The sequence below is a fragment of the Mustela lutreola genome, chromosome 18 (genome assembly GCF_030435805.1).
Source record: "Mustela lutreola isolate mMusLut2 chromosome 18, mMusLut2.pri, whole genome shotgun sequence".
In the NCBI taxonomy this organism is placed as follows: domain Eukaryota; kingdom Metazoa; phylum Chordata; class Mammalia; order Carnivora; family Mustelidae; genus Mustela; species Mustela lutreola.
The window spans coordinates 10,377,310-10,395,662 of NC_081307.1; the positions used below are offsets into that span (position 1 = coordinate 10,377,310).

The 18,353-nt window shown below is 41.5% G+C and overlaps 1 protein-coding gene across 4 annotated transcripts in view; it reads right to left on the reverse strand.

Moving 5' to 3' along the window:
- The window catches only part of UNC5D (unc-5 netrin receptor D), a 544,123-nt gene that overhangs the window by 88,896 nt on the left and 436,874 nt on the right, over positions 1 to 18,353 (reverse strand). For all 4 annotated transcript variants that reach the window (XM_059156226.1, XM_059156224.1, XM_059156223.1 and 1 more), the window contains one exon: positions 1,921 to 1,953. In XM_059156226.1, coding sequence (XP_059012209.1) covers positions 1,921 to 1,953 — 33 coding nt within the window. The remainder of the gene's footprint in view (positions 1 to 1,920; positions 1,954 to 18,353) is intronic.

Consider the following 18,353-nt stretch of genomic DNA (forward strand, 5'->3'; position numbering starts at 1 on the left):
AAATCAAGCACGCAGGATGTCAGGGGACCACTCCCTAAGTACCGTTCATGATTTGATGGGTAGGGGACCTCAGGGGAAAAAAGTTAAGGAAGGAAGTTTGTTTGTGTTGGTTCTGTTAAGTTCTCTGACTCTGTAAGACTCTGTAAGTAATGCCCCACCCCCACTCCCGTTATCTCTCAAGCCTGCCTGGAGGAACCTAATGCAGTCTGAACCCAACAGCTTTCCTGGATTTTGTTCTCACATCTCCTGACCCCTGTCCCAAGGTACCTATTTCTGTCTATCCTCACAGGGTCTTAATTCCTTCAAAGAAGTTAGCTCATAAAAGCTATTAGCTCTCCCAAGCTATTTGAATTTTAGTACCCTAGGATTTAAAAGATCAAAAGTCATCCGCTTTATATTAAAATGGGAGATACTGGCCAGGGACACCTTCTACAGGCTTATAAACAAAACCAGGCAGCTCGCTACCTCTCCTGTTACTGAGAACTGTGTTGCTGAGGCTTCTCCATCTCAAGATCTCCCCGGAATGCCTGACACACTTCTGAGTGCTTCAGGATCATGTGGAGAACATATGAACACACAGATTCCCAGGAGGACCTTTCCCCCATACCCCCACCTTGTTTCAGGGATTCTGATTCATTTGTTCTGTTCTGAGGTGGAGTATATTTAACAAGCTCCCACCACACCCCAAGATTCTGGTGCACATGGTTGCTGATCCACTTCTTGAGAAATATTGTTCTAAGACAGTTACGCTCAGCCCAAGCTGCACGTTGGAATCTGAGGCTCTTTCAATAAATAAGCATTCCTACACTTCGAGGTGGAAACTATAAAACAAAACAAACGAGGAAACAAAATGGAAACAGACTCATAAATACAGAGAATAAGGGGGTGGTTGGTTGACCCGAGGGGTGTGGGGGTGGGGGAAATAGTTGAGGTGGATTAAGAGGTACAAACTTCCAGTTATAAAACAAATAGGTCACAGGATTTAAAGTACAGCATAAGGGATCACAGTCAATAATATCGTAATAACTACATATGGTGATAGATGGTAACTGACTTATCACATAAGTCATTTCCTAATGTACATAAAAGTCAAATCACTGTGTATATAGTATTGTCTATCAACTATACTTCAAGGGAAAAAAATATGTATTGAAATATGCATTAACGTTTTTATATCTTAAACACAAAAAACAGGGATTCTAACCCACCCCAATTCTGATCGCATTGGTCCCAAGTACAGCCTGAGAACTGGGGTTTTTAAAAGGCCTCCAGGTGGTTATAAAGTTCAGCCAAGGCTGAAAACCACAGGGTCAAAGGCTGAGCAGTCAACCATTCACGCTGCACAGCTTTTCCCAAATCTGCTGGCTGTGTACAGCCCACATAAGGCAAAGGCCTCCCCAGAAGGCAAGCCTGTGGATGGAGAGCTCGAGATAGCACTGACACCAAACTTTGCAGGTCCTGATGATTCCGCTGTGGAATACTAGATTCTCATCTACCTAGTTGCCATGGAGTTCACAGTTTGCTTCTCAGGTGCCCCCTCCTCCTAGGTGGAAAGGCTTGTTGTTGGGCTTTTGCCCAAGGCTGCTCTCCTGGAAGCTTGTACTGACAAATATTTATTAATTTTAATGCTATAAATCTCCTCAGCAATAAGAATCCCAGATGACATTTGCAGAGAAATGAACTTACAGGCAGGCAGCATGAAGAGGAGAGATTTACTTTTACTGGAGGGAGGGGAAGGGTGTGCATATTTCCTTTCAATTTCAACCTCTGATATGCAAGAGTCCAAACCCAATGAGGAGAAGCCCTGAAAACCCTGGGTCTTCCGCACAAGCTTCAATTCTGTTTGGCTCCTAAACAAATACAACAGTAAGGCAGCAAATATGAGAATGAATTATATTCACAAGAGGAAAAATAACTTACTTTGGGGTTTTATTTCATGAAGAGGTTTTTTATCTAAAAGAAAGAAAGAGAAAAAGAAAGTTTCATTTAATAAATTTACATGGAGCAGACAGATTTCCTATATCACTGTATGTCCACCTCTATAAATGAAACATTTTCTCTATTTTTGCCGATGGTATGGATTACGTTGTTCATATTTTCCCCTTTCATTCTAATTTCATGTTTTTCTCTTGTGCAATATTTTCCTGGGGGTGATTGCTTCATTCCTTTTATTTATTTATTATTTTATTTTATATTTTCTTTTCCCTCAGGCTTACTGGAGTTCCTCTCTGTTGCATTGCTAGATTCTTATCAGCATGATGAGAGCAGTGAGCTCCCAGCGAGTCCCTACTTTCTATACAGTCAGAAGACGGATCAGGTAAACGGATCAGGTAAGGGATGTTATTTCCCTCTGTGTGATGGGGGAAAAAAGGAGCTCTTGAGAACATATTTAAAGGGATCCTACATTGGTTTAGCAGCTATCATAGTCTGGATGAAAAAGCTCCAGGCTATGGAATGTGCCCGTCCCTGTCAGGGTGGGTGCAGTATTGTGAGCTAGTTGGAGGTTTGCTTGTTTCATATCCCTCTGATCTGTTACAATGTGTACCATCTCTCTGAAAAGAGCAATTCGTTTGTTTCATCTCATTCTGATCTGTTACAATGTGTATCACCTCTCCCTAATCAAGATACTGAGCAGTGCAGCAGGAAGGTGAAGGGGACAGAGAAATCCCATTCAGGGGTCAGGCTCAGGTGAGACCTTTTTGTCATTTCTCCCCACTGCCCTCCAGCCACTCTGTCCTGCCCTGTCTGCCATCACTACTGAACGCTGTACATCACTTTGAGACTTGGGGCCCCTGGCTAACTTTGTCTTAGACCATAGACCGTCTACTTCTCAGTCCCCATTCTCCGGCTGTCCCAGGCTAACGCAACTCCACCACGGCACAGAAACCTGAGAAGATGCGGCTTTAGTGACCACGTCAAGATTCCAGAAGATCGAACGCCATGCCCTCCCTCCTATCAGTGCCCTCCCGAGGACTTAGACGGAACACGGTCAGAATGTAAGCTCTGAGGCCGCTGCTTATCATTCAGAGTCACGCTACGGCAGGAGGACCTTGAAAGGTCACCTTACAGGGTCCCTTTCCTCCACTTGCCTGAAGGCGAGCCACACGGGGTGAGACACTGTCATTTTGTATTACCTTTTTAACGGCATCAAATCTTGCCCAGTACATATTGGAGAACTTCAGAAATATAATCTGAATGCCACATAACCCTCCCAGGCAGAGAGACACAGCTATGGTTTGAATCCGTCACCAGACAGGTATTACCCTAACCCATTCCTGCCCTTGATACTATTTCTGACAGAAAACCCTTGCTGTGTGCTTTACGGAAGACAGCTCTTGTGTGTTCTGCCGTCGGATCTGTTATGGAAGGAGCTTTTAAAAAGTTTTAAGTCACACTCTCGCAACGGCACCACCATTGTTTTTTTCTCATTACAAGGAGAAGGTTAATTGGCAAGGGATAACTCTTGACAAATCTCTCTTTAAAATGAAAAATCTAAAAAAATAAAATAAAATAAAATAAAATGAAAAATCTTCATAAAAGATAATAATTTGCTCAGGCGGATAGGATCATGTTCAGATTTTTACACTGTCAGATTTCTTAAAACAGACAACACTTGGATCCCCCTTCCTGCATGAATCGAGGGCAGCTAGTTGGCCTGAGAGCGGGTAGCCCTTCCCCCAGCCCAGATGATAATGTGCTCAAGACTGAGAATCCACTGACTTTGCTGGGTTTAACCTGGCTTCAGTTTTTGCTTGTTGCCTGCTATCAGAATGTGTCTGGCACGGGCGCAGGATGCTGGCAGGCCAGGCCAAGACGTCTGGAAGTGATGCATTGCTAATGTTACATACAGAGACATGCAGAACATCTGTTTAGGACTCTCGCTGAGCTTAACAGCATTTTCTTCCACCTAAACCACAGGAACGAAGATTATGCTGGGTAGCAAAACGAAACTCCATTAAAAACAGGTGAGATATAGAACCACTCCTTACAAAATAAATCAAATACAGTCAGGTTGTTAAAACACTGAGGTGGTCGGGCTCTACACAGTGCAGCTCCACAGGAAGAAAAAGAGTGGGGCGGAAAAGCCAGGGCTTAACTGGTCATGAGACAAGGTCACAAGGGCACACAGGGCAGAAGAGTGGGACACTTCCCTTCCTGACTCAGCTCTGGGGACATCGTGCCTGGCAGTGGCATTGTGGAAACTGCGCACACTCTCACGATTAGAACAGGCTTTCCGTCGTGGATGGCCTTCATTCTATCTGTGTGACCTCAGTGTTCTGCACAGTAACATGGAAATAATAATGTCCTTGAGTATCGGTGCAGAGATGAAACACGATAAATATAAAGCCAATAGCTCAGGGCTGGCACGTGTTCAGTATCCATCAATGGTAGCTGATACATAACTTCAGCACGTTCTGAACAAGAACATCCTCGTCAGTCACTCGGAATAAAAACAGGACCCCTTGTGCCACCCTGCTTGAGACACGTCACAAGTCCAAATCAGAAGCTGTAATGGATTTCAGGGATTCTCGAAGGGAGTTAGTTAAGAAACCATGTCTAGTCCTAGCTCCTGCTTTAGGAAACTGAGCACAAGTCAAAACTTCAGTTTCCTGATATGAATAAAAGACAAGGACCAGGAGACCTCTGTGGGCTCCCTAGCTTTTACCCACTATAAACCTGTGCACGAAAAGCAAAGGCATTCCACAGAAATTCCTACGGAATGATTTCCTAAAACAGAGTAAAAAAATATTCAAAGGGCCACTGCTCTACTGCAGGGTTTGTTAGCGTGTCAGTGTGTATCCTCTAACAGAAAAGGCTAGAAGCCTCTGGTGCCCAAAACAGCTTCCGTCCCCTGGCATCAGCATCAAAACTGGGCCTTGCTGGATTTTGTGAGATAACCAGTATCCTGACAGCAAGCTGCTATCATTAAACATTCTCCCGGTTTGAAATATCAGAGATTGCTCTACCATGAACTTGAGAGAGAGGTCTACCCACTGACCTCCCTCTCTTTTGGAAGAACTGCCCACCCCACACTCCATGTTCTTTTATTCTGTTTGCAAAATCATTCTCATAGGCCCTGGGCCATGCATCCACTTGGCCTTGGTCAAGCAAATCCTTTCTGCTTTCATTTTACCTCTCTCCATGTTCAAATAACCCCCTAGTAAATTAATCCATTAGGGCCATGGTTCTTAATGTTGGCTGCACATTAGAATCACCTGGGGAGCTTTTAAGCAAATACCCATGCCTGGGCCCCAGTCCAAGGCCTCCTGACTAATTAGGGTTTGTGTTTTTGTGATTACTGAGTGTACTAATACTTCCCACCAACAAATCTGGGGCCCTGTGTACTCAACTTCAGCTAGTCTTGCCTCTCTGAGAACCTTTGGGGTGGCCGCAGTATACGGATGGACCCAGGAGGAGCCCTTCTGTATCCTGCAGGCAGAAAAATATAATTCTGAGCTAGTGGCAGCTGAGCTGTAGTTTGAGAAAATCACAAGTTTTCCTGGGGTCTAACTTAGACACTGAGAGGCACCTTCTGGGTAAATGGAAACTGATGTCATTACAACTCAGTCTTATAATGATTGTGTGTATTTACAAGATAAAGATGCAAAAGTATGTTTTTTTAAAAATTTAGATTCAATTAGCCAACATATAGAGATCATTAGTTTCAGGTATAGAGTTCAGTAATTCATCAGTTGCATATAACACCTGGTGTTATATGCAAAAGTGTGTTTTTCACAGTTAAGTTTTAAGAATCTTTGTTATTATTGACATAGTTGGTACACAGTGAGTGTATGCAAAACAAAATACATATGTAAGTACAAAGACAAAAAAACCCTGTAATTCCACACCAAGAGATAACCATCATTAATGTTAAGTTATATATACACAGCCTAGGCTCCCCCCCCATATATGGATATATAAAACTATGTGCACACATATATGTTTATACATGTATATTTGCCTGAAACTATAGAAGATTAATAGTAATTGATCATTTTTACCTACAAAGACATGGAATTGCCTTTTATATATTGTTTTACAATCTGCTTTTGTCTGTGTTGCATGTGTGTAGAGGTATACATATTTATATATAAGAAATGATTAAGAATAAAGGGAAAGAGAGGATTATTTTTGGCCATGATTCATTTCTTTGCCATCTTTACCTTTCTTGCTTCCTCTGTCACAGGAGATGCTCCTCAAGCATTCCCATGGTATCCATTGTTCTTAGGAGCTATTTATAGCTGCACCCCTACCTTCCTACCCACAGCCAGCCTTATCCTTTCTCTGCTAGGAACAAGCGTGGTCAGCTACGCTAGCCCCTATCCCAGGGGTGTACAGAGAGCAGGCCTGAGGAGAAATGGCACTGGGGGACAGATGAGTTCAACTGCAGCCCACAGGGTGGCCAAGAGACAGCTCCTCAAAACCTGGGGTTGATTATTTGAAATCAGCTCCTTGTCTTTTAAAGACTATATAGATATGTTTGATAGACTCTGAGAGTCTGTGTCACTATTTTTGAGAATCAGGCACAGAGCCCACTCAGTGGGACTGAAAACTCACCAGAACAGTGAGCCCAGACTCTTCCCCACGGCAGTAATTCACATGTCATTATACTTAATGATTATTACCATTCTCTAATTTCACTAAACCAGCCATGCCCCATTTTTTCATCTCCAAAGACCATCTTTATTATTTCCTTCATAGATCCTATGCTTTGAAATCCTTTTCACCAGTCCCCCCACTCCCGCCAAAGATACGTGTTGACTGTTTTGACTCTCCATTCTTTGTCATCTTAAAATATTTAAGAGCTGATTTCTGAAGTCAGTGGAACAGTCAAGGCTCCTTTCTCAATCATTCTCTAGCTATTTTTGTATTCGGTGGAATAATTCTCTAGCATCAGCACCCAGGAGTCAACCCTGATTCCACATTGCCTGCAAGTTTCGGCCAAATGCTCTGCCCTCCTTTCCGGTCTTCTGTGAACTGGTCCCACCATATCCAAAGTGACTTCATTTCTGTAGCATTTGAACACCAATCCAAGCTCCAGTCTGGTCAATCCCTGAGCTCTTCAGGCTCACCTCAGTGTTATTGACTCCCCTTAGGAGACCCTTTTCTCTCCTATGTAAAAATGTCCTATTTCTCAGGCACAGATCAGTTTCTGAGGCATTCATGATCTCTTTGGTAATTACTCTGCTTACAGGAATGTCACACCTCTCTGGACAGTTTATCTTACTTATAGTCACTACAATACAATGTGGGAGGGGGTGCCTGGCTAGCTCAATCTGTACAGCATGAGACTCAATCTCAGGCCTGTGAGTTCGAGACCCACACTGGGTGTAGGGCTTACTTAAAAAACAAAACAAAACAAAACAAAACAAAACAAAACTTGGGATGCCTGGGTGGCTCAGTTGGTTAAGCAGCTACCTTTGGCTCAGGTCATGATCCCAGCATCCTGGGATCCAGCCCCACATCGGGCTCCTTGCTCAGCAGGGAGCCTGCCTCTCCCTCTGCCTCTGCCTGCCACTCTGTCTGCCTGTACTCTCTCTCTCTCCCTCTCTCTCTCTAACAAATAAATAAAATCTTAAAAATTAAAAAAATTAAAAAAAATACAATGTGGATTTTTTTTTCCAGATGTATACTTCAGAACTGTTCATTTGATTTACTTTAGACTTTTGAATCACGGTCAATTATGGGTCTCTAACATATAAATCATATTTAAATGATTTGCTCATGAATAATTGGCACGGCAACCAGAGAATCACAGCAAGAAAAACAGGAAAAATGAAACTTGCTTGATTATTTACTGATTGGTCGAAAAGAACTTGATGTTATTGATTACCAATGTGTTTAATTTGTACATGCTTTTGCTCCCTCCCATAACTAGAAATAATTAAGGACAAGTGTTATGCTCTCTGAATGCTAGCCAAGGCTGCAGGAAATCCCAGGGCCTGCTGGATCTGCCTTATATTAGCTCTGGCAGATAATTAGATAAACACAAAGCTGGTTTTGCATTGGCAACACCACTGCGATTGAATATGTCAGGCAGACCCTGAAGATGAGAAGAGGGGGTCTATTCTGTTCTCCTCTCGAAGCTCAAAGTTCCTGTAGGCAGTAGAACACAGAGACACCACCACCAGCCCTGTGTTCCTCCAACTCTTCCAAAGATCAAAACCACAGAAAAACCAAAAGAGCATTAAACAGAGCCCATCTCTGGTTTCCACTCTTTCGAGTTTTTAATTTCCTCGCTGCATGTTGGTTTTGGTTCATTTCAAAGATACTGCTCAGAACTTACACTTTAGAGACCAGACTGGGGACACACATTACTGGCTTCGTTCAATTCTTGCTTCTTCACCCACCCCTCCTATCCCCGCCCCTACCCAGCCTGTACAGACTATTCCAACATCTACGGCTCCTTTGAAAATGCACTCTGAGCACATCCGTAGAGGACAAATGCTGAAAACACGAGGGTTTTAGAGATTTCTCCCAGCGTTTCCCTGCTGGCCAGAGGTATCTGGGTAATTAGTGACATTCTGGGACTGAACGGCAAAAACACCCACCTGAATAAAAAGTCAGAAGGCCCGAGATACATTATTAGTAAATAAAAACAGCTCTAGGGACATCTTCTACCTACAAATTGTTCCAGATCCCATCATGTTAATTAGGGGGGGTCAGACAGGTACACAACAGAGAGCTTATGGGTGTCACTCCTCTTGACAGTGACCTTCCAGAATTGGCTCTCAGTCAAAGCACACGATTAGTGTGCAATTAGGAGACGACGTCTTACCCCCCCCTTTCAAATCTGAGGTCTCTTTATAGAAATGCCTTTGTATTTTCTAAACTCAGACAAGTCAGTGTCCATAATGACCATGTTCACAAGGAGCATTTGCATATTTCATTTTTGAGGGAGATCATTTGAATTTCTAGAATCCATACCATCTTAGTTATGAAATTCTATCCATTCCCACTGGTCCTCTGTGTTAGGTTTGTTTTTTTTTTTTTTTTTTTTTTTTTTTTTGATAAACAGAGTAAAATATGCTCTTGAGTCGCTGCAAACACTTCTAAGCACGGGTCCACAAAGACTTTATCAGAAATTGGCCTCAAAGTAATAAAATGCTATGTTTCTATCTCAGCTCCAAGGGAAGATGTCTATTAAAATCCTCTTTCTATCCAATAAATTAATTTGCTTTGATTCCCTCCCTTCCAACCACAATAGGAATACACACACATTCAAACACCAAACACAGTTCAGATAATATAAATTAAAGGAATTAACTTATTGGTTAAGGTCCTGATGATTACTTTCTTTACCTCAAGGCAGGAGTGATATCTAAAAACCCCCTAAGACATTAAAAATAGAGCTACCCTATAACCCAGCAATTGCACTACTGGGTATTTACCCTAAAGACACAGAAGGGGCACAGGCACCCCAGTGTTCATAGCAGCCATGTCTACAATAGCTAAACTGTGGAAAGAGCCAAGATGCCCTTCAGCAGATGAATGGATGAAGATGTGGCCCATATATACAGTGGAATATTCCTCAGCCATCAGGATGAATACCCACCATTTGCATCAACATGGACGGAACTGGAGGGGATTATGCTGAGTGAAGTAAGTCCAGCAGAGAAAGACAATTATCATATGGTTTCACTCATATGTGGAACATAAGGAATCGCTCGGAGGACCACAGGAGAAGGGAGGGAAAGCTGAACAGGAAGAAATCAGAGAGGGAGATGAACCATGAGAGACTCTGGAGTCCACGAAACAAACTGAAGGTTCCAGAATGGAGCGGGCATGCTCTGGTTTCTCTTCAGATCGTATAAATCTTTTGCCTTTTACAAAGTGGAGGGGGGTGGGGGGAATAGCGTAACCAGGTGATTGGTATTAAGGAGCGCACCTGTTGTGATGAACGCGGAGTGTTATATGCAACTAATGAATTGCTGAACATCACATCAACAACTAACGATGTACATACACTGGCTAACTGAACATAATAAGAAAATTAAAAACCTTCTACAATTAAGTGCTGGTCTTGACATAGGGTCGTGTAGCTTCCTGCTGTGTCCAGAGTTGTCCCTTTTGTTGGACCATAGGGAAGTGCGAGTAGGGAATGGACGGGGATATGATTCAGGAGGGTGGTTGTTTAATGACTATTTACCAGTTGCTAAGAAAATACTTAGCAATTGATAGACATCGGCTATCAGTCCCGCCTTAAAAATATTTTGCTTAAAGAGAAATTGTGAGGAAACCTTGACTTGTACATTTTTAAAAAAAGATTTTATTTATTTTGACAGAGCAAGCACAAGCAGGGGGAGCCAGAGAAGCAGACTCCCTGCTGATTAGGGAGCCTGACGCAGGGCTCCAACCCAGGACCCTGGGATCATGAGCTGAGCCCAAGGCGGACACTTGACCAACTGAGCCACCCAGGTGTCCCAACTTGTACATTTTTTTTAAGCTTCATCAGTCCCTATGCTAGCCATACGTGTTCCTACCATCACAGACTGAGTGACTTGCACGTAGTCTATCTCTGTGTTTTCCACCTATTCCCAATCCCTAGAATAGTAAATGGAATGTAGTAGGCGCTTAATAAGTATTTGTTGAATACTTCAACAAGTTTTTGTGGAATACAAAATCAGGGTCCATAAATTCCCTAAGGTCTGTACAAATTCCTAGGATACTATAGCCTTTCAGTGAAGGAATTGAAATGGAATGCTAGAGGCTTGATTTGCTAATTCATTTTCTAGGTGAGGCTAACATGGTTTTACCTTTGTTTCATATGTAGAAGTTGTCCCCCCTCATGCTGCTGGATAATCCTCCAAATGGCTAATTTTACATACAAACAAATTAAAATTTCTCCTCAAAACTGGCTAAAAAACAAGTATCTGAAAGCACTGACATGCCCATGGTATTGTTTTTATATTTTATATGCACACATGTATTAACCATGAGCTATTGAAAATTACCTATGAAATATACATACATACATATATGTATATGCAAGCTACATTTAAGATATAAAATTATAATAATTTCATGTTTTTATCATGGGCTGAAATCTAGAAATCACCTTGCCCAACCTGCTCTTTTTATTTTTTTTTTTTTTAAAGATTTTATTTATTTATTTGACAGAGATCACAAGTAGGCAGAGAGGCAGGCAGAGAGAGAGAGAGGGAGGGAGGAAGCAGGCTCCCTGCCAAGTAGAGAGCCCGACGGGGGACTCAATCCCAGGACCCTGAGATCATGACCTGAGGTTTAACCCACTGAGCCACCCAGGTGCCCCCAACCTGTTCTTTTTAATAGATATGGATGCAAAGCACAGAATCCGGAGAGATTTGCTCAAGGTCACATGTTAGTTAACAATACAACTGAACAAAGACCCAGGACTCCTGATTCCTGGTTCTGAGCCCTTTTTACTATTCCGTGATCTCTTTCTCCGTGATCTTGGCAATTTTCCACTCCACTGAACACTCACACTGTCCTCTGGCAAACACATGTATGCAAAGCCAGGTCTTTTCTTACTGTAATACGGACAATTCTCTGGAGAAAGGGGAAGGCCAGGGTGATGAGGATGTCTGCTGCTGATGTTAACATCTTCATTTTAGGTATTACCTTTCTCCATGACCTTGAAGAGACGCATACATATGTAATTTAAGGAGAAAAGGTAGAGTCAACACAAAGAAGTTTCCTCTCTATTAATTCATGTTGGTAGTACACCCCAGAGGCCACTGAATTCTCTCCTCTGTTTTAAATCACTTCCTTGATTGGGTTCTTGCCATTTCTTTTATAGCTGGACCACTCCATGATCTCAGGCATTAAATCTTCCTCTAGTCTAGACTAATATTTCTTACCCAGAGTTGTGTACTGTTGAATCCCGATTAGATATACTGCAGAGGTAGAATCTGGATTCACACTACTAATGAAATGGGAAGAGTTTATTTTACATGCCAGAAAGCCAAATTTTTGGAAACTTCCAAAGAAGGACCTTGGACATCCATAGTTACTGATAAACCAAACGTAGGAAGTATTTTTTAAAAATATGGAAAAATATGGCAAAATTGCTAATTTTCAGATGTGGGAATGCAGAATAGGGGAAGTACCAGATGTGTAACAAATATTAATCCAGAATGGTTGGCAACAGTTCGGTAATTCTGGAATCTGTATATACAGTCTCATAATGTGTATGCTCGAATTCTTTTCTAGGGAAAAAGAATTTTTGAATTTGTGTTGGAAAAATTAGGACTTTATAAAAATTGATTTTCTGAGGAGGTGGTCAGAACAGGTGTATTTTATAACGTGAAGGAAACCTATCTAATTTCCAGTCGATATTGTGATGACTGATTCTCTCATGTGGGATCATCCAGGCCCCTCTCTGTGGCCTTCCCCTTACGTGATTTTGAATTACTGGTGAGAATCAAAGAATTTTAGAATGGGTTGGGAACTCAAAAATCACCTGTCTCCTCCTCAGGACCAAGTTCCACCTGCAAAGGGAGGCTGGAAGACGAAGAGCTCTCTGTTCAGCTGTTCAGAAAGTTCTGAGAAAGGACACTCAACCTCTGGTTTGATACAGCGTTTAAGAATCATCATGATTCCCAGGTCCCTGGGTGACTCAGTGAGATGAGAGTCCGCCTTTTGATTTTAGCTCAGGTCATAATCTCAGGGTCCTGGGATGGAGCCCTGGGATAAGCTCCATGCTCAGTGGGAGTCTGCTTGAGATTTTTTTTCTCCCTCTCCTCCCTCTGCCTTTCCCCTGCTCACAAGCTCTGTGTCTCTCACTCTCAAATAAATGTCTTAAAAAAAAAAAAAAAAAGAAAGAAACATCATGATTCTTAAACTCTATTTTCCCACGACTATCAATCAGAACCGGATGGTATAAAGAACACAATTTGTATTTCATAGATTTTAATGACAAGTACGTTTTATTTCATTACATATACTATATTCATCAGATATATTAGGAAATGTTTTAAGAAAATATCTGAAGTGTCATAGTGTCAATATTTAGCAGAATAAGGAAAACATAGTTTTTCTGCCATAGGAATTCCTTCCCTAGAAGACACACACATGATAATTAATTTCACAAATGGAACACTTTCTGTGGATGCCTTACACGGATTAGCTCATCTCCTCCTCATAAAGAACCCTTTTCAACAGGCACTATTAGAACTTCAAAAAAATAAAATATATAAATAAAATAATAAATAAATAAATAATAAATAATAAAATAAAAAAATATATATATATATATTAAAGATTTTATTTATTTATTTGACAGACAGAGATTACAAATAAGCAGAGAGGCAGGCAAAGAGAGAGGAAGGGAAGCAGGCTCCCTGCTGACCAGAGAGCTGATGCAGGGCTCAATCCCAGGACCCTGGGATCATGACCTGAGTCGGAGGCAGAGGCTTTAACCCACTGAGCCACCCAGGTGCCCCTAAAATATGTATTTGTTAAAGATTTTTTTGAGAGTGAGAGAGCGAGCAGCGGGGGAGGGACAAGCACTCTCCTTGCTTAGCGTGGAGCCCAATGTGAGTCTCGATCTCCCAATCCCAACTTGGGCTGAAATTGGACACGTAACGACGGAGCCACCCAGGTGCTCTGATACTATTCAAGCTTTTGTTTTACAGAGGAGTAAATTTAGGCTTGGAGAAATTACTTGCTCATAGGACTGTAATTAGAATTCAAACTCAAGCAGTCTGACCCCAGAGCCCTGACTTTTCAACCTATTCTTCACCTACAGGATAAATGTCCAGATGTACTAGACTTGGCTCATCCATTTCTTTCAATCCAACTTCAGATCCATTTCTAATCTTTGAAAAGGAGAATAACCAGTTTCAACTCAGAATCACAGAGAACCTTCAAAGGCTATTCAGCCTCTGCTCTGAATGCCAGATTCACCATCCTGGGTTGGCCTCCATGAGCTCAACTTCTGTACCTTCCGACAATCAGTCCCAGGTCAGTGCTGATGATGTCCCTGAGCTTCTTGGGTATGGCTTCTATAAATATTTCTATTTACTTTGTTATGGATGTGCATTCCCACCAACTATCTGGTTCTCTGGCCGAAATTTCACTTCCTTAAGAAACGTTCGTAAGTTTTCTAATGGGATGTCTCGAGTTCATGCTGCCATGGGGATCTGTTCTTATCTGTTTACTTTTCTTGGGTTTTTGTTTTTTCCAATCTAAGTAATATGATCTGGAGGTAATGTATCCTGCTCTCCAGCTGCCCAAATTTAATTTTATAGTCCTTCCTATTTACAGTGGAGGTGTTTTATTTCAATTGTGCTCATAAAATGAACCAAGTTAACAAGATGTGCCTGAGATAAACGATCTTCCAGAGATGTTTCTTTTTTTTTTAAGATTTTATTTATTTATTAGACAGAGAGAGAACACAAGTAGGCAGAGAGGCAGGCAGAGAGAGAGAGGGAAGCAGGCTCCCTGCTGAGCAGAGAGCCCGATGCAGGACTCGATCCCAGAACCCTGAGATCACGACCTGAGCCGAAGGCAGTGGCTTAACCCACTGAGCCACCCAGGCGCCCATTCCAGAGATGTTTCTGAAGCATGCGTAGCACTTTCTGTCCAATTCCACCAAAACAATGTAAGCATAGTATAAAAGTACACATTGAAATATGTGGGTGGGGCATGGGACAGGAAAAGGTGGATGGAATAGACGGACGGTACAATAGTTGCCTTGATTTCAATTAGTTGGGAGAGAAATTCTTCCCTAGGTTCCTCTGTCATGACTATGTATGTGTAGCATGCAGGTCTATAAGGACTAAAGAGAAGGTGATGACAGAAGAAAACTGTTCTAGATGGAAAAAGGCACATTAAGTGTTTTAAAACCAGTTACTTAGAAGGGTCATAGATTTTTAATGACTTACAAAATAGACATCCATCACAGACCAATGGATGAAAGCCAAACTTTACTTGGAAGGAGGATTATGCTAGATAAATGATCGGATGTCTTTATCTTTTTATTAACGAGGCTAAAAGTAGAGAAGTCTATAATGGATGGATAACAAAGGGGAGAGATTTTATGGTAATTTGTTGGATATGGTTAATTCTTTATCTTCTTTATGCTCCATTCCACTCAGGACATGATGCAAAAATGACAGTTTTAGCCTTATAGAATTAAAAAACTGCTTTCACTAAAACACATGAGTATTAAGATATCTCTGCTTTATTTTCTTTTTTAATTAAGCACACTGGAAACTTTAGTCATGAGGCACTCCACTCTGTCTCATTAACGCTTGTTACTCACAGGCTTTCTTATTGGGTCCCATAATGGGAAAGTGTTTACTGGGGCATGGGGGAGAGATTGTTGCTAAGCTGCTAATGATACCATATGTGTCCAAATCTACACTCTTATTACTCCTGTGGGTCTGCAATATTATATCCACTTCTGCTATGCAATATACATGAAGGCAACTCTGAATTAATCAATTGTTATACAGAAAGGCAGCTGTTGGGTATTTCAAGGAAAAACCTTTGTGCAAGAAGGAAAACCTACTATGTACTATAAATGGGATGGAAATGGGTTTTTAATATTAAAACTACTTGGGAGAATTAGCAGGCAGTACTTAACTTCTTGACAACTTAAGAATGCACTGTGCTAGGATGTTATCCTACTGGCGCCATTTTCCTTTTGCTATGTAAAGTTTATGCTGTAATTAAGCAATTGTGCAGTGCAGCTGGCTCTCAAATTCGAACTTATCCAACACAAAGTTTAAGAATAAGACAAGTAGGTATTCTGGACTCTTCTGCCTGAAGGAAAGGAAAGAATGGGTTTTGTTTTGGTAAAGGGAAACTCACCCTTTGTAATCCTATATACAAAAAGTAGGCATTCTGTAAACCAGTAGCAAAAAGAGTTGTTTTGGATGCACTGAGCTAACCCAGAATGAAAATTTTCCTCTTCTGTGCCCTAGGAAAGACCGAGAAGGGACCCAGGTAATTACTGTAATGGATAACAATAAAGCTCAGAAGGGTCCAAGAGAAAATGCTTACCAACTCAGCCTTTCCTTTGATGCAATTACAGGCTCACCTTTTCAGGAGCTTCCTTTAGGTCATTTTAGCGGATCATTCAATAGACAATGCGGTTAGATTATTAGAGGTAGCTTGGGGATATTTACTTGAACCCGCTGCTGTACAGGTGTCTTTACCCTTGATTTTGTTTCCAAACTGTCTATTCAAACTTTTCCTATCAATATACCCATCAGAAATGAAACCAAACCAGCATTCAACTGATACTTTGGTTTTCTGAGCTGTCAACGTTGAACTGACCTATCTCACATCTTTAAGAAGGACGGATTAGCTACCAGGTAGCTCAGCCTTAAAGATTTCCTCTCTCTTTCAGACCCCCGTGGCATTCCTCTGGCTTCAGTCTCATGACACAGCTAGGCACTAATCTCTGAAGCAGACCGATTTAATCTTCTCAAGCCACAGCCCTTCGTTTTCTATCTGCTAGAAGAGAGGGAGAGGGAACAGGCTTCTCTTTTTCCTCAGGTTCAAGCTTAACACCCCACCAATTTCACCCTCTGTTCCCGTCAATGAGGCACACACCTGTTATTGACTTCTGGCTGCAACCCTCCCAGCACAGAAGCCACTAGGTTCACCAAGTAGAAAAAGCCTTGGTCAGAAAACTACCCGAGGCTGGTGGTTAAGCTTAGAAAAGTGTCTTGATAATCATACCACAAAATTATCTTTCTGGAAGAGAAATGCACTAGCATAAAAGCAGTGGATACATAGTTTAGCTTGTAATTTGGATCCTCGGACTGTTATTGGCAAAGATTGCCTGATCTTACTCTCACCAGTCTTGGGCATTTATTTTCTTGTGGAAAGCATTTAGGTGTGGCCGTCTGTGATAGCATAACACTAAGGTTCTGTGCACCAGTCACAACTGACCAAGCAACAATCACACCCAAATATTAAAGCGATCATTCAGAGCTGGCAGCTCCATCTCTAGGAGAAATGCAGCCTTCAGGGACAACTGAGCAAGTCCAGATACTCTCTTGAAAGCTAAATAAAATCTAAGAATTGTAGGTCATCCAAGAGTCAGCAGTGCCATTGTTAAACCTCCAAGAAAAGCTGGGAACTGAAGAATTGCTTGAGGGTCATGTTTGGCATGAAAGGAAAAAAAAAATCAGAATGAAGGAGATTTCCCAACTGTAACATGACCTAGATCCTTTGCAAAGCTCCTGTTCCACAAAGCTGTTGCCCGATGCTATTTTAATCAAATCCGGCGCTCATCGCTGAAACAGCTAGTTTTACCAAGAGCACTATGGCAGATGACCAGTGACACGTGCGGTGATGTTGGCACCATTTAACTAGACTGCTGTTCATTGCTTCCTGCAGAGACGGTAAAATGGAATCCATTTTCCTTGACACTGGTAGCCAGGCTCTCTCTATGTTCTGGTGTTGGGCTCGTGTAAACACACCCTTTTCCATTGATATAAAAATAGATCTTATTCACCTCTATGATTTCAGAGGCTTTCTTCTTTTTCCCTCAAAATGCTTAGTCATTGTAGCCTTCAAGCGTCTCTGAGCGTATCTGACTGACATCTCAATAAGCGTAAGACGGAGGCTAAGGAAGCTAGAAAACCATGCTTGGGTAGACAACGGAGGAATGTGCAGAGGGGAAAGGCTCACAGCATTTTAAACTCATGGCGGAACTTCACAGTGATCTTAGTTCCAATGCCGGACATATTCCAAGGTTCCTCGTCTCCCTAGTGATTTTATTCCCACTATAGGAAAACAGAAACCAAAAACGCACTAAATTATACATGTGTGACTAAAACCATACATGGCCAATGTCTACAGAGAGGTTCATTCCATAAACGAACGGACTGCTTCAAGCAACTGCCTCAGCTATGGCCATGACCCACTCTAGCGGCAGAACGAAGCTCTGGAACTTCACAAGTACATACGCATCCGTGGTGATTTAGTTTTATGGGTCAACTTGACTAGGCCATCAGCTGCCCAAGTATTTGGTTGAAAATCATGCTGTTTGAGTGTTTTGGGATGAGGTCAACATTTAAATTGGCAGACTGAGAAAACAGACTGCCCTCCGTGATGTAGGTGAGCCAAAGCCAAGCTCAGTTTAAGGCATAACCATCCCCTGAGTAAGAGAATTCTCCTGCCTGTCTTTGAACTGAGACATTTGCCTCTAAAGATTTTGGACTTGCTGGCTTTTATAATCAAGTATAAAATATATATATATATATATATATATATATATATGGAAATGGCTCACGTATATATAGTTTATTATATATATATAATATATATATATATAGTTTATTATATATAAATATGTATATATAAATATAAAAAACTATATAAGTACATATAATATATATATTTATAATTTA